This window comes from Oncorhynchus keta, chromosome 10 (assembly GCF_023373465.1).
Source record: "Oncorhynchus keta strain PuntledgeMale-10-30-2019 chromosome 10, Oket_V2, whole genome shotgun sequence".
Taxonomy (NCBI): domain Eukaryota; kingdom Metazoa; phylum Chordata; class Actinopteri; order Salmoniformes; family Salmonidae; genus Oncorhynchus; species Oncorhynchus keta.
Window position 1 is genome coordinate 21,998,780 of NC_068430.1, and position 21,977 is coordinate 22,020,756.

The 21,977-nt window shown below is 41.4% G+C and overlaps 1 protein-coding gene across 3 annotated transcripts in view; it reads right to left on the reverse strand.

The window, feature by feature from the left end:
• LOC118389640 (extracellular sulfatase Sulf-2-like) overlaps positions 1 to 21,977 on the reverse strand; it is a 79,302-nt gene that overhangs the window by 20,579 nt on the left and 36,746 nt on the right. For all 3 annotated transcript variants that reach the window (XM_052526685.1, XM_052526684.1, XM_052526683.1), the window contains one exon: positions 2,101 to 2,353. In XM_052526685.1, coding sequence (XP_052382645.1) covers positions 2,101 to 2,275 — 175 coding nt within the window. In that variant the 5' untranslated portion in view covers positions 2,276 to 2,353. The remainder of the gene's footprint in view (positions 1 to 2,100; positions 2,354 to 21,977) is intronic.

Here is a 21,977-nt window from a genome sequence, read left to right on the forward strand (position 1 = left end):
AAGGCTCAACGTCTGCTTAGTTTGCTCCCATTAAAATAATAGTTCCACCTCACTCTATGCATGATGAACTCAGCTCTCCTCCTTAATAAATCATTCAGTTCCAGTTTAACCACCCTCAAATCATTGCTGACATTATTTGAGTAATTCCTTTTCAGGTTCTGCTCAAGTGATTTTAATTTTGTCTCCAATAACTTAATTCTGTGATTCCTGGCTTTATTGAGGTGAGATGCAAAAGATGATGTAAAGTCTCTGATAAACCCTTCAGTACCCATCCATGTAAACCTTGGGTCCTCTACAGAGTCCTTGTTAAGAATTCAACCTTTTACTTGAAATTCAGCAACAAACAATTTGTTTTGAAGAAGGGTCGTATTAAAACGCCAACGTTTTGTTTTATTCACTTTAAAGTTCACATCCAGTTGGGTAAGCAGGGGATTATGACTTACAAGAGTCGCGGGCAATATTTGTATTGGCGTGACATACATACTTAGAGTACCCAAGTATAGAAAACAATCAATTCTAGAGTATGATTTGTGATATGCAGAAAAACAGGTATAATCTTTGATGCCCAGATTCTGAACTCGCCACACATCAGAGATATTGCGATTTTCCGTCATTGAATTCAATGCTAATGGTGCTGGTTGTTGGACATGTAAAAAAGATTGTGTGGATCTATCAAGCTTGAGATCAAAAACTGCAATCATATCTGCTGTGGCCACCAGGGGGAGACTCGTCGAGGCCTGGTGACAGAGGGAGTATACATCACAAGGCTGGACGTGCCAGGTCTCGACGGGCTCTCCGCCCAGGATTAATTGGGTCTGATTGGGGAGTTGGTGAGTAATCAAGGGCTGATTGCTCACCAGCTGTACAAGCCCCATAACGCTGCCAGAAGGGCAGCACACAGGGAGGACTGGGGGGAAGTAAGGTGACTTCTGTGTAGTTGGAGACGGTGCCCGAGCGAAGACGAGGGAGTTGAGTTTGTGTGCCCGACAGACATGGAGCCCAGAAGACGGTATCCCGGAGAGGGTCTCATGGGTGAGACCTATCCTTTTGATTTATTATTTAATAAACACCCTTGAAACCGAGCTAATCATACTCTGTCCGTGTCTGATCTGTGTAAACATCTTGACCAAAACTCCTGGTCTGCCACACTGCCCCCAAAACCAATTCATACTCTGAAAGTGCTAACAATTCTTTGGTAAGCCCAAGGGAAAAGCTGTCCTCAAAAACAACAGGTTTATAGATAGACACAAATACTACTCTCTTGACATGCTACATTATAATAACTGGACCAAAGCGCAGCGTGATCTGAGTTCCACATCTTTTTAATGAATAAAGTGAAACTCACAGCAAAACAAAACAATCTCAAATTAAACGTGAAGCTAATAATAGTGCTAACAGGCTACCATCCATAGTCAAGATCCCACAAAGTACAAAAGGGGAAATGGCTGCCGAATTATGATCCCCAATCAGAGACAACAATATACAGCTGCCTCTGATTGGGAATCATACCAGGCCAACATAGATATATAATTACCTACATGACCCACCCTAGTCACACCCCGACCTAACCAACATAGAGAATAACAGGCTCTCTATGGTCAGGGCGTGACACCTGAAATGTCCTTGCTAGTCTTTTAAATAACTAAAGTTAAATTCCTTTTAATCAAAATAACCTTTATTTAATAACCTAAGCCTTTGGACTTAGAGGCTCCACTAGTGGAAGCAGAAATTTTATAAGAGTAAATATTTTCTGTGATGTGTCGCCCATTTTAATTCATGGGTACGAAAGGCTTTTCAGGCTGATGCCGATTATTTAGTGAAACAGATGCTCAACCATAAATTCCTGGTTTTCAATGGAGGTTTTCTCACCAATCAGAGTGGGACAAGGGGTGCCAGCGAGGCCATTATACTGGCACTTCAGACCAATATGCAGTTTAAAGGCTAAAACGGGTAGGGAGATGGCCAGGGTTTGGCACTCAGACAATGGATACCATAGGCCACTCACTCCATGGCAATAATGGAGTTGGCCATGGGGTGCTTGACTTTGAATGGGCAAATGGAGAATACACACACACACACACACATCCTGCTGTGTCTTACCCAGTTCAATGTCCTGGTCATCGGTGAGGATGATGATTATGTTGGGTCGGACGTTGTTGCGTGCTTGACGGTCCCTCTGCAGACGGGTGCGGTGGCGCTGACCAGAGAACAAGGACGAGCCCTGGGCCAAGGAGACCACCCACAGGAGGAGGAGCAGGAGGCCCCATCCTGCCATGGCTCTACCCTGTGTTCTTCACCTCTTTTTCACTGTAGCACGTGGCACTCTGCTGCTGGCGCAGCTCCCTCACTCCACCTGACAGACACAGAGATGAGACCAGACCGAAACATTACGTAACATACAAATTGCTACAATCTGCTAGCTATGCTATGACAATTACAAAACATGTAATATTGACAAGTGAGAAACTCTGTGATGTATGGTCATCAGGAGTATCTCTTGGTCTCTCACTCTCTCTCTCTCCCTCCCTCTCTCTTTATCTCTCAACTATCTCTCTCAGACACACTCTCAAACACTATACTCTCTCTCTCTCACACACAAAAGCAGAGGCATTACAGGGTGCTCTTCCATACAATGACCTGTTCGGGCTCCCCGGTGCATTAGAGCGGTGCATTAGAGCGGTGTCATTGCCACAGTGTAATAATCTCTGCTTATAAACACATGGCTGCCAGTCTGGAGCTAATGGGCCTGGGCCTGAGCCACGGGCCTGGGGCCAACGCTCCCTCACCAACCAGACAGAGCAGGGGGAATGTAGCGGGGCAGAGGTGAAGGAGAAGAGAGAGTTTAAAGACTGGATGAGGAGACAGAGATTATTTGGCGGCAGGTAGCCTAGTGGTTCGAGCGTTGGACAAGTAACCTAAAGGTTGCAAGATTAAATCCCCGAGCTGACAAGGTAAAAAATGTGTCGTTCTGCCCCTGAACAAGGCAGTTAACCCACTGTTCCTAGGCTGTCATTGTAAATAAGAATACAAAAATGTGTCGTTCTGCCCCTGAACAAGGCAGTTAACCCACTGTTCTGCCCCTGAACAAGGCAGTTAACCCACTGTTCCTAGGCTGTCATTGTAAATAAGAATACAAAAATGTGTCGTTCTGCCCCTGAACAAGGCAGTTAACCCACTGTTCTGCCCCTGAACAAGGCAGTTAACCCACTGTTCTGCCCCTGAACAAGGCAGTTAACCCACTGTTCTGCCCCTGAACAAGGCAGTTAACCCACTGTTCTGCCCCTGAACAAGGCAGTTAACCCACTGTTCCTAGGCTGTCATTGTAAATAAGAATACAAACATGTAAAAGTGTGTATTGAACAGTCAAATAACAAAGTGCTCATGAGATTGATTCCAGATAACTTAGACTTGGTGGTGTATTTTCTAATTATCTGATTTATTAACTTCGTTAGTAAAATTTCCTCTAAATGATAGCTTCATGCGTAATTTGCTAAATTCATACTTGTTTCATGCTGACTTGATAACATAAGTACACCTCTGACTTATTACAAATGAAACCCCCATAGAGTTTGTTATGGAAACTGTTAATTACATATACAGTGCTTTCAGAAAGTATTCATACCCCATTACTTATTACATATTTTGTTGTGTTACAGCCTGAATTCCAAATGGATTAGATTTTTTTTCTCTCTCACCTATCTACACACAATACCCCATAATGACAAAATTAAAACATGTTTAGAAATGTTTGCAAATGTTTTGAAAATTAATTACAGAAATATCTCATTTTCATAAGTATTCACATCCCTGACTCAATACCTTTGACTGTGACTACAGCTCGTACTAGATATGGCTGTAGTTCAGCTTTGTACATCTGGCATTGAGGAATACACCACCTCGCTTCATCAATAAGTACATCGATGACATCGTCCCCACAGTGACTGTACGTACATATCCCAACCAGAAGCCATGGATTACAGGCAACATCCTCATCGAACTAAAGGCTAGAGCTGCCGCTTTCAAGGAGTGGGAGACTAATCCGGACTCTTGTAAGAAATGCCGCTATGCCTTCAGACGAACCATCAAACAAGAAAAGCCTCAATACAAGATTAAGATTGAATCCTACTACACCGGCTCTGACACTCGTTGGATATGGCAGGGCTTGAAAACTATTACGGACTACAAAGGGAAACACAGACGTGAGCTGCCCAGTGCCGCAAGCCTACCAGATGAGCAAAATGCATTTTATGCTCGCTTCGAGGCAAGCAACACTGAAGTATGCATGAGAGCACCAGCTGTTCTGGATGACTGTGTGATAACATTCTCGGTAGCCGATGTGAACAAAACCTTCAAACAGGCCAACATTCACAAAGCCGCTGGGCCAGATGGATTACCAGGACGTAGACTCAAAGCATGCGCAGACCAACTGTCAAGTGTCTCCACTGATATTTTCAACCTCTCCCTGACCGAGTCTGTAATACCTACTTGTTTCAAGCAGACAACTATAGTCCCTGTGCCCAAGGAAGCGAAGGTAACCTGCCTAAATGATGACCGCCCCGTGGCACTCATGTGAGTAGCCATGGCCAGGTCGGAATTGTAAATGAGAACTTGTTCTCAACTTGCCTACCTGTGAGTAGTAGACGGGTGAATTTGTTGAATTCAGGCTGTATCACAACAAAATGTGAAATAATGTTCACAAATACATTTAAAAGAAGTGAAATGTTCTTGCTGAAATTGTTCCTAACAGACTGACATGACCTTGTTTTCAATCCACAGTTGGAAGCAAAGACCTTGCTGAATAGAAAGGTGTTGTGGTGTTTCTTCTCACAGCTTTGAGTATTAGCATTTACTATGACATTGCTGCAACGCCATAACACTGTCTATGAGTCCAGGCTCACTGGTCAAATGTAAAAGAGCATCACAAGGCCTCTTCACAAAAACAATTAACCAACTGACTGAGCGCGTTGACAGGTTTCCGTCTATTATAATGGACTGTGTTTGCTCAGTGTTATGTGGGTCTACAGGGAGAGCATGTCCCCCAGCATGGAACCTGTATGAACACAAAACAACACACAACCCCAGCCTCCCTCTGCTGCGTGGCAACACACTCAACAATATCAACCTCACTGGGATGCTTTTGAATAGGGGGACAATAGAGCATAGACACGCATGCATGCATGCACTCACTAACACACATGAACGGTCGGACACATACACACACACGGATGCATCACGGGGACACACACTTCAAATGAAAACGAATTAACTTACAATTCAAATCAATCAAAGGCTTAGAATGTGGGCTATTAATAACGCTATTTCACCACTTCCATAAATCTCAAGAAAGTACTAAACTAACTAAGTCAGTTGGTTATGTTACTATTCCAGAGGAGGGGTGGCTACCTGTTTCTGCCATCCCCCTACCTCATCATAATGTTGATGCCCAGGGATATCCTCATGGAGCACAGACCTCTATGTGCCAAAATGTACCAGTATCCAAGCAGGTCCTTCAGGCGGTGTACCTCCTGATTCCATAACACACTTATCCCCTCTCCATACTAACACTCAAGCTCTCACACACACATATTCACCACACCCTCTTAGCATGCAAGTATGGACCCACACACATAATTTGCACCCATGCATAACTACACCCAAGCACGCACGCACGCACGCACGCACGCACGCACGCACGCACGCACGCACGCACGCACGCACGCACGCACGCACACACGCACACACACACACACACACACACACACACACACACACACACGCACACACACACACACACACACACACACACACACACACACACACACACACACACACACACAGCTGTGTTGTCTGCTTTAATTCCTGCTCCTCTCTTTCTGTCTCTCTTTCTCAGGGCTTTGTTCTCTCTCTGGAGAATGGATGAGGTTCTGACCTGGGGGGGCTCTGCTGTTTTACATTCTCCTCTGCTTCTCTCTTCCTCTTTTTACCCCTCCCGTACCCCTCTCCATCCCTCCCTTTTCCTCGCATCGCTGGCATGTGGTGAAAACTAAAACAACAACAAGGAACACTATACAAAAACTTCATTAAACAGCTCTGTCGCCAAACACCAGAAATGCCTGGCCAACACTGCTGCCAACCAGGACTTTGTCAATATATAAAGGAATAGATGGTTCACTCCTTTCCATTGTGAGTGTTTGTGCTGTATGAAATACTGCAGCAGCAGCATTACAATTTTTGTCCAACTGCTTTCACACAAAATCTTTTCATGTCACACGATTTTTGAAACCTCTCACTCAAAGTGCAAAACTACACACCAAATATCCAAACCATAAGCTATTTCTCAGCCTTTGACTCAGTTGTCAATTGCATAAAACACTTTTTTCAAAACACTACACACAATTCTCTACCTAAAACACAAAAATCTAACAGGAAGTGACTTGCTTTCCTTTTCCAAACACAACCAATCAAAATGCTACACTTATTCACCAGGTCACACACACACTCCTCACATGTGCAAACACTAATAGCTTAACTAATAGCTTAACTGATCACTAACCAATCAAGGTCAGATTACCTGTTTTGAACAATGGATGCCAACAATAGACAGAGAGCAAGAGGAGTAGGAGGGAGAGGAAGAGGAAGAAGAGGACGAGGGCAAAGAAGAGAAGGAAGGAGAGCCACCTCTGATGAGATTAGGGCAACACTTGTTCAACCACGGTTTGACCATGAGAGAGGCTGGACTGAGAGTCCAGCCCAACTTGAGTCGATTTACAGTGGCGTCCATAATTCGAACCTTCAGAAATGAGAACAGGTATGCAACTATCTAATGACTATTTTAGCATTACAGTAATGTACTGTAAAATACGTATGACTGCATATTATTGCATAAACATTTGTAACTCTAAGCCATCCATTTACTGCACTGCCTTGAGTGAATGAGGTTAGTTATCATGCTGGTCTACATTTTTTTGTACATTTTTTACAGTTCCTATGCCGAACACATACTGTGTTTGAATTCTGTCCAGAGTGGAAAGGCAAAGACATCATGGAGGACGAGGACGCTTGTTTACAGATGTACAAGAGACTGCAATTATAAATATGGTTTTGGCCAACAATGCAATTAGGATTCAAGAGATAAGAGAGCATATCTTGAATAATGACACCATATTTAACAAATCAATGCTATAAGCCTGTCGACCATACAACACATCCCCCAACGGCACCGAGTGGCGATGAAACAACTTTACAAGGTGCCATTTGAGAGAAACTCTGACAGAGTCAAGAATATGCGACATGACTTTGTAGAGGTAAGTTTGCAACACTACTTCCAGTACTTCAGACATACCATATTTACTCATCTGTATATCATTTTATCTGTTACAGAGAGTATTGGAGCTGGATGCCCATGTAATTCGCCATGAATTTATGTGGATGAGGTTGGTTTCAACCTCACCAAAACCAGGAGCCGCAGACTAAATGTAATAGGACAGAGGGCAATTACCAATGTCCCTGGACAGCGTGGGGGTAATATAACTATGCTGCCATCACTCAAAACGGGGTCCTCCATCACAATGCCACACTGGGTCCGTACAACACCGGCCATATGCTCACTTTTCTGGATGCAATTTACACAATGCTTGTCCCTGATCCAGATCAGGAGCCGGTAAATGTGTGGTTTTATGGGACAGTGTTAGTTTTCACCGGGCTGTTATGGTCCAAGACTGGTTTGCCACCCATCCACAATTTGTAGTTTTGTTCCTACCCCCATATTCACCTTTTCTAAATCCCATAGAGAAATTCTTCTCAGCCTGGAGCTGGAAAGTGTATGATCACCAACCCTATGTCCGCATGCCGCTTCTCCAGGCAATGAAGGATCCATGTGGGGACATAGAGGTTGCCTCTGTCCAAGGTTGGATACGCCATGCTAGGAGATACTTCCCTCCATGTGGGGACATAGAGGTTGCCTCTGTCCAATGTTTGATACGCCATGCTAGGAGATACTTCCCTCGATGTTTGGCAAGAGAAAACGTATCTTGTGATGTGGACGAGGTATTGTGGCCAGACCCAGGCCGGAGAAGAGATGAAGCGTAGCTTAGCACTGGTGACTGCCCTCCCCCCTACCAATTCCTGGACTGCCCCCCCGGGACCCCAAACACACAATTGTGTTCTTTACTGTATTCTAAACAATATACTTTTGGTTTATATATGTTTATGGTTTTGTTGTTTGCTACTGTATATAACAGTAATGTTTGACCTAATAAATATTTTCTGTTTCTACATTGCATTGGTGTTAACAGTGTACTTGTTACCCCTCTCAGCAGATTCCATTCACTGTAGAACATTGTATTAAAATGTAGATATAAGCCTATGAAAGACCAAAGAGCTTTAGATTTAGAACAACAGTGTTTACATGGTATATCCAAAAATGTACTATTATGTACTATTATTTGCCATTTGATGCAAATGCTTCATTCTGACATGTGTTTATGGCATTTTGAATGCAGTGTTACATTTTGAAGGAGATGTGAGGCATTTTGCATTTTGTGTGTGCAGTTTTGGGAATTGTGTGTAGAGTTTTGAAAAAAAGGAGACAGTTTTGAAAACTCGTGTAAACAGTTGAAAAAAACTGTAATGGTCTAACCATTTTTGCTCCTCTTCAGTATGTGTTAAAAAGCTGATCAAAGCAACACTGGGTTCTCACGTCAGGGATGCAAACTCTATATTCGCACGGTTTGCAAGAAACGTCCAGCAAAATTTTACACGCTGCTTTGATACATCGATAGATAACATGTAAATGTGATCATATAGACGAGGAAAAACAGTGAAAACCGTCCAGTGTTATTCTCTTGAGACCTTATAGGAAGTCAGATTGGATTTAATGCATTTTATCAGTTACATGGACACATTCATGAGCATTCAAATTCACAAACGTTTCTGTTTGCGCTTTTCCTCTCTCTCTCTCTCTCTCTCCCTCTCTCTCTCTCTCTCTCTCTCTCTCTCTCTCTCTCTCTCTCTCTCTCTCCATTCTAACACATGGTGTGTAACTCAAAAAATACATGGAAACAAAAATCTAACATACAGTACCAGTAACATTTTGGACACGCCTACTCATTCAAGGGTTTTTCTTTATTTAGTTTTTTTACATTGTATAATAATAGGGATATCATCTAAACGATGAAATAACAGATATGGAATCATGTAGTAACCAAAAAAAATTGGGTTTTGAGATGTTATATTTGAGATTCTTCAAAGTAGCCACCCTTTGCCATGATGACAGCTTTGCAGACTCTTGGCATTCGCTCAACCAGCTTCACCTGGAATGGTTTTTAAACAGTCTTGAAGTAATTCCCACATGTACTGAACACTTGTTGGCTGCTTTTCCTTCACTCTGCGGTCCAACTCATCCCAAACCATCTCAATTGGGTTGAGGTCGGGTGACTGCAGAGGCCAGGTCATCTGATCCAGCACTCCATCACTCTCCTTCTTGGTCAAATAGCCCTTACACAGACTGGAGGTGTGTTGGGTCATTATCCTGTTGAAAAACAAATGATAGTCCCACTAAGCGCAAACCAGATTGGATGGCGTATCGCTGCAGAATGCTGTGGTAGCCATGCTTGTTAAGTGTGCCTTGAATTCAAAATAAATCACTGAGAGTGTCAACAGAAAAGCACCCACACACCATCACACCTCCTCCTCTATGCTTCATGGTGGGAACCACACATGCGGAGATCATCCGTTTACCTACTCTGCGTCTCACAAAGACACGGTGGTTGGAACCAAACATTTCAAAATCAGACTTATCAGACTGAAGGACAGACTTCCACTGGTCTAATGTCCATTGCTCATGTTTCTTGGCCCAGGCAAGTATCATCTTATTATTGGTGTCCTTTAGTGGTGGTTCTTTGCAGCAATTTGACCTTGAAGGCCTGATTTACATAGTCTCTTCTGAACAGTTGATGTTGAGATGTGTCTGTTACTTGAACTCTGTGAAGCATTTTTTGGGGCTGCAATTTCTGAGGCTGCTAACTCTAATGAACTTATCCTCTGCAACAGAGGTAACTCTGGGTCTTCGTTTCCTGTGACGGTCCTTATGAGGGGCGGCAGCGTAGCCAAGTGGTTAGAGCATTGGACTAGTAACCGGAAGGTTGCGAGTTCAAACCCCTGAGCTGACAAGGTACAAATCTGTCGTTCTGCCCCTGAACAGGCAATTAACCCACTCTTCCCAGGCCATCATTGAAAATAAGGATGTGTTCTTAACTGACTTGCCTGGTTAAATAAAGGTAAAATATGAGAGCCAGTTTCATCATAGTGCTTGATGGGTTTTGCGACTGCACTTGAAGAAACTTTCAAAGTTCTTGACCTTTTCCTCATTGGTTGACCTTCATGTCTTAAAGTAATGATGGACTGTACTTAACTTAACTTAACTTATTAACTTAATATGGATTTAGTATTTTACCAAATAGGGCTATATTCTGTATTTAACCTTTATTTAACTAGGCAGAACTAATTATAATTTACAATGACAACCTACACCGGCCAAACACAGATGATGCTGGGCCAATTGTGCGCCATCCTATGGGACTCCCAACTACATCCGGTTGTGATACAGCCTGGATTCAAACCAGGATTTCTGTAGTGACGCCTCAAACACTGAGATGCAGTGCCTTAGACCGCTGAGCCACTCGGGAGCCACTGTATACCACCCCTACCTTGTCACAACACAACTGATTGGCTCAAACGCATTAAGAAGGGAAGAAATTCCACAAATGAACTTTTCACAAGCACACCTGTTAATTGAAATGCATTCCAAGTGACTACCTCATGAAGCTAGTTGAGAGGATGTCAAGAGTGTGCAAAGTAGTTTTGATGTCTTCACTATTATTCTGAAATTTAGAAGAAAAACCCTTTAATGAGTAGGTGTGTCCAAACTTTCGATTGGTACTGTATATAGGCAATTACTCAAAACAGTTAGCACTGCTACACAAAAACCAACTCCTAAATAAACAAGAGCCATACAGTATGTTTTTCTACTGAATGCGTGTCAACATAAACATTCCCTTTAGCGTAAATGCAGTGAGTTGAGTAATGGTAGGTTTTTCATAATACATACATAGGAATATTCACACAGTGCTTTTATGGAAATACTGATTATTTAAATTTAAACCATGCTGACACAAAAGGCAGAATGTTGAAGGCAGAATATTGCTCAGATCAGTTATTTTACACTAAATGAAAGGCCCTACCCCAGTGCTGATGCTGCTGAATGAGACAGAATCATAGCAGAAGTTTTCTATTTACAGTTTTTCTCAATTGCTAAAACACTAAAACCCAATTGGCTGAACAAAGTTCTCAGTTGCCTGGACTCATTTAGCTAATTATGCAGTCTGTTGTCAATACCTTAAACCATTTCACATGGTAAAACACCATTTGCAGATCTCACTTAGACTTTTCAGCAAAACTCTAAACACATTCTCATTCTCAAAACACATTCTGCACTCTAATGCACATGTCATCCATACTGGTAAACACAAGTGGCAAAAATCAAATACATATAGAGAAGACATGTCATTGATTGAACACAACCACTCAAAATTGATTTAACCTGTTTGAAATGATGCGACTCAACCAATATAAGCCAGTTCAGAGAGCAAACAGGTTGTTGAAGGTGGGAAGGAGAAGGTCTGAGAATGGATACTGTAGTACAGTGCATTGTGGGCTGTATACTGTACAATGGACAAATTGTATGGCCCTGAACATTGTGCTTTCCATTTATTAACAGTACTGACTGCTCAATAGATTTTGACTGGTTGCAGGTTCAGAGGAAGAGCAAAAAACAAAATTGCAAAGAGCAAAGCAGAGTTGTAATTTCGGATCAATTTTGAGCTACTATGATAGAACATGTTTTCGTTCATCAAAAGACAATGATGGAAAAATATGAATATTTTTTTAGATTAAAAATGTACTTCTCCCTGAGAATTGTATGTTTTGAACAATGTGTTTTCTATTTTTCAGTGTATTGTTTACTTACTGCTTGAGAGTCTATAGCATTTTGATCACTTTGTTTATGATTTGAGAGCAGTGTTTGATTTTGAACACAGGTATAACTGCTTTGAGGCGAATGTTTCATTTTGCAAGAGGAGTCAGAGGTTATGTAAATAGTGCTTGAAGATGAGGTTTTGTGTTTAATGTTTTCAGGAAATGGAGCAAGGTTTCAGAAATTGTGTTTTAGCAATTGAGAAAAACTGTAAACAGAAGCACAAACCACAACATGAGTAAATGTGAATCTGAGTAGAACAGTGAGAGAGAGAGAGTGAGAGAGAGAAAGAGGGAGAGAGAGAGGAGTAAGAGAGAGTAAGAGAAAGATAAAGAGAGAGAGAGTGAGAGAGAAAGAGAGAGAAAAAGAGAGAGAGAAAGAAAGAGAGAGAGAGAGACAAAGAGGGAAACAGCATATTTTTGTAACCCTGATTGACGATCAATAACCATTATCCAAAGGTATATCAATGCGGTCTGTATCTTGGTTAAAAGTGCTGCACAGGAATCTGTTACACACTGAAATCCTCCTCATTTAAAGTGACCATTGGAAATGTGAATGTTGAACGCTCTACTTCACCATTGGATTAAATGTTAATGATGGCTGTATCTTCCATGGATACAAATGAATTATAAATGTCATGACAACAGAGCTGTGCCACACTATAGGCTGTTGTGGTAAAACAGAGGTGAGTGTAGGGGCCAAACGCTTTCCTCAGAGGAGAGAGAGACAGACACATTTTTAGCAAGTAGAACAAAAACATCAATACATAATATAAATCTCCAAAATATTTAGCAGTGGAGTTAATGCAGTTTTCTCATGAATAAAATATGTTTGGTTGTTCAATGAGCACCATCTCATGCATGCAAGCAATGCCCCAGGAAGAGTGGGCGAAAAAAACGAGAATATGAGAAAATGCAGAGAACCAAACTGGTATTACATATTAAAGAAGGATGAATGAGTCCATCCGTACATTTCTCATATTTTAATCAGCTCCCTGACTCATATTGCCAATGAAATATGGAAGAGCCCAGAAGCATGAACCAGACTGAGTCTGGCTCAACCAATGTTCCAACTGGGAAAGGGAGAGGGAGAGAGCGTGAAAGAGACGGAGAGAGAGGGAAAGAGAGCAAAAGTGTGAGAAAGAGAGAAAGGGAAAGAAAGAGAGATAATCTTCTCCAGGTTCTGATGTTCTGTCTGTTCGACAAGTCTCTCCCCCTCTGGCCAGAACAGTGCATTGTTATAACACTGTAAATAGCCATAATATGACATTCGAAATGTCTCTATTCCTCTGAAACTTTTGTGAGTGTAATGTTTACTATTCATTTTGATTATTTATTTTACTTCTGTTTATTATCTATTTCACGTGATTTGGCAATGTAAACAGATGATTCCCATGCCAATAAATCCCTTTGAATTGAACTAAATTGAGGGAGAGAGAATTTAATTGAGAGAGAGAGAGAGAGAGAGAGAGAGAGAGAGAGAGAGAGAGAGAGAGAGAGAGAGAGAGAGAGAGAGAGAGAGAGAGAGAGAGAGAGAGAGAGAGAGAGAGAGAGAGAGAGAGAGAGAGAGAGAGAGAGAGAGAGAGAGAGAGAGAGAGAGAGAGAGAGAGAGAGAGAGAGAGAGAGAGAGAGAGAGAGAGAGAGAGAGAGAGAGAGAGGGAGAGAGAGAGAGAGAGAGGGAGAGAGGGAGAGAGAGAGAGAGTCAAATTAAACAGAACAATTCACTATCCATTTCACATTCGTGACACTCAATTTCTACACTCATCCACATCACACAAAACGAATGAAACACCTACAGTAAGAACGTGAAACACATATTCCAGCCCATCCAACTACCTCATCCCCATACTGTTATTTATTTTGTTTATTTATTTTGCTCCTTTGCACCCCAGTATCTCTACTTGCACATTCATCTTCTGCACATCTATCACTACAGTGTTTAATTACTATATTGTAATTATTTCACCACTATGGACTATTTTTTGCTTTACCTCCCATATCCTACCTCATTTGCGCACACTGTATATTGACTTTTTCTATTGTATTATTGACTGTATGTTTGTTTATTCCATTTGTGTTGTTGTTTGTGTCGCACTGCTTTGCTTTGTCTTGGCCAGGTTGAAGTTGTAAATGAGAACTTGTTCTCAACTAGCCTATCTGGTTAAATAAAGGTTCAATATATATATTTTTTTTTAAATAAATGAATGCAGGTGGTTGGCAACACTATCAACTAGATTCCTTTGGTTATATTTGAGCCTGACAAGGCTTTGAGAGTGTGTGACATTGTTCCCATTGGACAGAATGTGCCAGCTCTCCAAGGACCCTTGAATTTACCAACAAAAGTTGGTATTCAGATGCAAATTCTGCAATGACATGCCTCTATGTTAGAGGGGAGAGAGTATGTTTGGAGGATGATTGGTGTGTTTTGGGGGAGGGGTAGAGATTGGGATGGTGAATACTGTATATAACTGGAATCTCCCTTTTCACAATAATACTATATAGTTGTAGCGATTGCTATTCCTAATCTATTCTCCACTTACACATCCATGCATTACAGTTTTTTTTGCAATCGCTAGGACCCATTTCTCAATACTTAGGTCACTTTTCACACAGTCCTCCTAACCAACTTTCAACATGGCACAGCAGTTAATTTCACATCCAAAATGCACTAAAACTACCAAAACACTTCATATATGTCTCAAATCAACTCATTCTTCCATAACACTAGCAAAGGTTGTCACCCAACAAGCACACTTTGTCACTCATGAAACAATGACCTAAAAAACATAAACAACAGGTAGCATTACACAATGTTTTCTTTTGTCAAATTTCTTTACAAATAAAGAATGACACCTCTCTACAGTTTAGAATTCACTGCAGTATATATTACATGAATGAATCAGATGATGCAATATGCTTCAATATGTTTTATGTCATTTTTTGGCATTGACTGATTCCAAAATACAATCATTTGTTTGTACACCATCTACCGATACAGATACAGTAGCAATGCCCGTCAACCCTGTCTTCTGCGTTTGGCACATCACATCTTATGTCATCTTGTGCAATACACATAGGAAAGAATAATTTGGCTTGCCAGGTCCATCCCTGGCAATCTTCTGCAGATATGTCCAGGCATCCAGCATTCATTGCATCCAGGAGGGACATTTGATCATGTGGATGGTGGTCATAAACCTTCCACCTCCATGAGGAAAATAATTATTCTATGGGGTTGAGGAGTGGAGAGGTGGGGGGGAAAGTGACACCATCCTGGGATGTGCAGTAAACCACTCTGTGACTGCACGGGAGTGGTGCAATTCCACATTGTCCCATACAATTACAAACGTTGGCCGATTTCACCTGACTGCAACCCTTTCCTCACCCAGCACAAGCCTTCCATAGAGGTCATCCAGGAATGAAATGAGACGCTCGGTGTTGTATGGCTCGCTGTTGTATGGCTCGGTGTTGTATGGCTCGCTGTTGTATGGCTCGGTGTTGTATGGTTTGTGTAACAGCAATCCATCAGAGGATATTGCTGCACACATTGTGATGTTGGCCTCACTCTGGCCCGGGACATCCACTGTGGCTCTTTTCCAAATCACATTCCTTCCTCACCGCCGTGTTTTGGCCAAGTTGAAACCAGCCCCATCCGCAAAGTTGAATATGTGGGGTGTTTGCCTTGCTTCAATCTCCATGACTCTCTAAAATAAATCCACAAGGCAACAGAAGAGTTAGGCTATTACAGTAGTTTACATTATACCTAAAAACATGCCATTGTGTGCCTCTGCCCAAAACCAGTTCTGTATTTTATAGTCATCTTACCTGGACATATTGGTTTCGAAGTTGCTTGAGTTCCTCTCAAAGGGGACAGTGTATAACTGCTTCATCCTGACTTGTTGTTGTTTCAGGACTCTAGAAATAGTTGTTAAGCTTACATTGTGAATATTTCCAAATTTAATGTTGTCTGCCAACACTCTGTTTCCTGAATCTCCGTGAGGTTTATGTCATTGTTTCTGATGACCATGTCAACGATTGCAGTTTCCTGCAAAGCAGTGAAAATCCTACCTCTCCCACCTGTGGGAGGTAACCGTTGGATCCTAAGCAGAAATACAAAAACAATTACACACAAGTGGGTTTGGAGACTTTGGAGACTCAATTTACTTCTGTACAGTAATGTGCAGTTCAGTCAGATGCCCTTGCAGAATGTACATCTTACTTGTTGTTTTGCTGGAAATTTCTCACAATAGATGCCACTGTTGAGCGTTGCAGATTTGGCTGCACTCTCAGACCTGCCTCTCTCATTGATAGACCATAATTTAATACATATTCAATTATAGTGGCCTTAATCTCATCTTCCTCTCAGTCTTCTTCCACCATACATACGTACTCTTCTCCCTCTCCCAGCCACTCTTCTTCCTCTGTCAGCCACTTCTCTTTCTCTGGCTGGGTCCGTGTTTACATTACAGTAAAGCATTATTCCTAAAATGTCCTCTTTTGTATAGATGGTAATGAAATTGAAAGACTAACACCTGGGTAAGTGTTCAGCTACAATGGGAATCAGCTGTGAATGGTCTAATTGTTATGATAGTATTTCATTTTTTAGATTTGGAATATATTTAATTCCAGTATTACTGTAGAAATGTAGCAAATTGCTGTCTTATTCAATTTTGTGTTATTTTAGGTTTTGAACTTAAGTTTAACAGTTTGAAAAGAATATGTAAATATGTGCAAATTTGCCTGTAGGTAAGCAATGAAAAATGATCCACAGTTTAGCCCACATGGAGTTGTTCTCACTGTGTGGAGAGGTTTGAAAAAGTGACCTAAGTATTGAGAAATGGACCCTAGCAATTGTAAAAAACTGTAACACATAGTACATGACATGGTATCCAGACATTATCCATGCATTAACACATAGTACATGACATGGTATCCAGACATTATCCATGCATTAACACATAGTACATGACATGGTATCCAGACATTATCCATGCATTAACACATAATACATGACATGGTATCCAGACATTATCCATGCATTAACACATAGTACATGACATGGTATCCAGACAGTATCCATGCATTAACACATAATACATAACATGGCATCCAGACATCATCCATGCATTAACACATAGTACATGACATGGTATCCAGACATTATCCATGCATTAACACATAGTACATGACATGGTATCCAGACATTATCCATGCATTAACACATAGTACATGACATGGTATCCAGACATTATCCATGCATTAACACATAGTACATGACATGGTATCCAGACATTATCCATGCATTAACACATAGTACATGACATGGTATCCAGACATTATCCATGCATTAACACATAGTACATGACATGGTATCCAGACATTATCCATGCATTAACACATAGTACATGACATGGTATCCAGACATTATCCATGCATTAACACATAGTACATGACATGGTATCCAGACATTATCCATGCATTAACACATAGTACATGACATGGTATCCAGACATCATCCATGCATTAACACATAGTACATGACATGGCATCCAGACATCATCCATGCATTAACACATAGTACATGTCATGGCATCCAGACATCATCCATCCATTAACTCATAGTACATGACATGGCATCCAGACATCATCCACACATTAACACATAGTACATGACATGGTATCCAGACATCATCCATCCATTAACTCATAGTACATGACATGGCATCCAGACATCATCCATGCATTAAAACATAGTACATGACATGGCATCCAGACATCATCCATTCATTAACACATAGTACATGACATGGTATCCAGACATCATCCATGCATTAACACATAGTACATGACATGGTATCCAGACATCATATTGTTCATAATAGTCAGGTGCTGAGACAGAATAGAGAAAGCTGCAATACAAAAACATGCTGGTGAGGCAGCTGCAAATGGATTATAATGCCAATGACCTGTAAATAATTGACATCTCAGTCAATGAACACTAATTTGATGACTGCTAAAAAACATTGACTTCTTAACAAGGTTTTTTCTTGATCAAAAGAGACGTGGCAGAGGGCGTGGAAATGAGTGCGGTCGGCTGTGTCTAATGCTGTGTTCTTTTGCGCAAACATAATTGTCACGTTCTGACCTTTATTTCCTTTGTTTTGTCTTTATTTAGTATGGTCCGGGCGTCAGTTGGGGTGGGCAGTCTGTGTGTTTTTCTATGTTGGGGTTTTGAGTTCAGCCTAGTATGGTTCTCAATCAGAGGCAGGTGTCGTTAGTTGTCTCTGATTGAGAATCATACTTAGGTAGCCTGGGTTTCACTTTTGAGTTGTGGGTGTTTGTTTCCGTGTGAGTGTTTGTTGCCACACGGTACTGTTTCGGTTTCGTTCATGTTCACGTTTATTGTTTTGTATTTTCATAGTATTCAGTTAATATCTTAAAATAAAACGTTATGGACACTTATCACGCTGCGCATTGGTCCTCTGAAGAGGAGGAGGAATGCCATTACAATAATAACAAAATTAATACTGATAAATTCATTGTTTTTTGGAATTTTCAATTCTCCCTGAATGTCTAGCTTTTACTTTGGTGATTGTTAGTTCTCAATGATTATTTTATTTTAAAAATATATAGGTCCATTATCTTTTCTACATACTTTATATCTGGTTTTATTCATTTAAGTTTACACTTAAAGCGTTTTCCCATCCCGATAATGTATTTAAACAAAATAAGTATATATTTTTTAAATGCTTAGGTGGCCCGCCCAAGGATTACAATGGCAGAATAATCCTTGCTTAATAAATCAATGTAGAGACCCCCTCTGTATTCAAGAAAAAGCACATAACCCTGATAAGTACCAAAACACACATCCTTTTAATGGAGTGATTTTACTGCATGAGTACTAATAATATACAGTACGTAAATATCCCAGAGAAACAGGAGACACTTCCTCGCTGGTGGAAGACCATCACAGCAAAGATTTCATTTAGATTTTCTCAGGATGTGATGAGCTCCATATATTTGTTATAAAACTTGACAATCAGATTCGGAAACAATTTCCCATTTTAAAACAAAGACACAATGGAACAGTTGCAGTAATAGTCTCTACCAGGTCTGAGGAAAAACAGACGAGTGATTGACGGCTGATGAAATAGTTTGTGATGGACAGTCCCAGTGTGTGTGTGTGTGTGTGTGTGTGTGTGTGTGTGTGTGTGTGTGTGTGTGTGTGTGTGTGTGTGTGTGTGTGTGTGTGTGTGTGTGTGTGTGTGTGTGTGTGTGTGTGTGTGCGTGTGCGTGTGTGTGTGCGTGCGTGTGTGTCTCAGTAGAATCATCAGGCAGTGTTTCCTCATGCAAGTAATCTCTGAATGCACCACAGGGACACTCCCACAGCCCTCCATATCAGTCTGGTACAGTGAGATCCACAGACAGTGAGATATGAATGTGTATACATTTAGCACCTAACACATCATTAATCCTGCTACGGGTCTGTTTTTCTTTCTTTTTCAAGAGGACTGGGAATTGGTGATGTGTTCTGGCTGTTATAGGAAAATTGTACCACACAAACACACACACCATTCCCTTCTCCCTTCATCCATATCATTTTTAATTTTTTTATTTTTTATTTCACCTTTATTTAACCAGGTAGGCTAGTTGAGAACAAGTTCTCATTTGCAACTGCGACCTGGCCAAGATAAAGCATAGCAGTGTGAACAGACAACACAGAGTTACACATGGAGTAAACAATTAACAGGTCAATAACACAGTAGAAAAAAAGGGGAGTCTATATACATTGTGTGCAAAAGGCATGAGGAGGTAGGCGAATAATTACAATTTTGCAGATTAACACTGGAGTGATAAATGATCAGATGGTCATGTACAGGTAGAGATATTGGTGTGCAAAAGAGCAGAAAAGTAAATAAATAAAAACAGTATGGGGATGAGGTAGGTGAAAATGTGTGGGCTATTTACCAATAGACTATGTACAGCTGCAGCGATCGGTTAGCTGCTCAGATAGCAGATGTTTGAAGTTGGTGAGGGAGATAAAAGTCTCCAACTTCAGCGATTTTTGCAATTCGTTCCTGTCACAGGCAGCAGAGTACTGGAACGAAAGGCGGCCAAATGAGGTGTTGGCTTTAGGGATACATCATCTTTTAAATTCCTTCGATGAGACAGAGAGAGAGATGAGATGTGTAATGATTGGGTTGTTGGATAAATGGGGAGCAGGATATGTGATGGTCTCGCTACAGACAAAAGGCCCAGTCATGATAACAAAGAGCTCAGACAGGCTCCCTGTGGACTAGAAACGTACAATACAGACAAGACACAACATAACAGACTTCAAACAGCACTCTGCTGGAGTGTGATCCACAGTACAAAGGCATAGAGAAACATCTCATTATCTCTGAGATCTCTAGGAAACTAGCAGCGCTCTCTGAAGTGAACATGAGAAGATCCCAACTGCTCAAGCAGTTTTTCCCCTGTCTCGACTCCAACACAACTGTAAAGGGACATTGCTGTCTTACCTCTGCCTTGTCCAAAACCTCAATAAACTGCATGCATTAGACACCTCTGTCATTTGCTTGTTTTTGTGTAATTCAGTTATATCTTAAAAAACAATATTGGAAATTGTTGCAGAGGTTTTCTTTTGAATACGAGAAGCATGGAACTCAGTCACCAGTGGAGTCCTTCTCTCCGTGTCCATCGGCAACAGGGTGGTATGCGGGCGAGGGTGGTATGCGGGCGAGTGTGGTAGTCTGTGAGCGCTGCGGTTTGGCGACTTCCCAACAGAGGCCAGGACTGTGTGAGGTGACCCGGTGGGGTCGGCCACTTAGCCCCCCTCCGCGCTCCCTGCGGTACGCTCATAGAGAACCCAAAAAGAACATGGAGGTTCTAGAGAAAACACAAACAGAGCCTTGATTGTGCTGAAGAGGGCTTCACTTATCTGTTTCAGCCTGGATGGGTTTATTCTAGCAGACGGCTGAAAAAAGTGACTGAGCAGGTTGACATGGCCATCTTATTGGCACTTATTGACCAGAAGGAAACCCCCTTACAGTGTGTCACATGTAAACTAAACAGATTAGACATTTGGCTATCAGTAACCACCTTACAGAGAACCTGATAGATCCCATTTAGTTATAGAACCTAAGCCTCACTGTGTAACGGCTGTGTCCATCTCACACTCCCAAACATTTCCCGGAATGCAGCCAGTTAACTCCCCAGATCCAAATCACCGGAATTCTAATCACCTGCATGTCATCATCCCACACTATTTAGTTCAGTTCCTTGCACCCCATTACTGTGAGATATTGTTTGTTTTGGGACACACTTTTTCAGAGCTCTGTTTTTTTCCCGTCCTTCTCTACTCCCATGTATGATTGTTTTTGCCAGCTTGCCTCACGAACAAATGAAGCCTTTTGCCTATTCCCTGCCTTTACCTTTGCCAGAAGTGTATGACCTTCTGCCTGGACCCTGCCTCCTCCTATGGTCCCTTTCACTAAACACCTGGTGCGCTCTGCGCTTGAAACCAGCTCTGTTTCCCTCGTGTTCATTACACACTGGTAGAACCACAGACGTGATGGTAATGGTACCCCACTTCTTAAAGGCCCAGTGCAGTCAAAAACATGATCTTCCTGTGTTTTATATGTATTTTCACACAATGAGGTTGGAATAATACTGTGAAATTGTGAATTATGATAATGACCTTTTAGTGTAAGAGCTGCCTCAAATCCTGCCTGTTTTGGTGGGATGGAATTTTGGGCTGCCTGGTGACATCGCCATGCGGTAAATTAGTTAGTAGACCAATAAGAAAGAGTTTCAAACATCTCTGCCAATAACAACACATTTTCAGTTTTCCCCTCCCCAGTCAGACCACTTCCAGACAGTCATAGCAAAATTCTTCCTTGAGAAATTACTCTTTGCTATTTTTGTTTATTTTTGACCATTTTAAACGA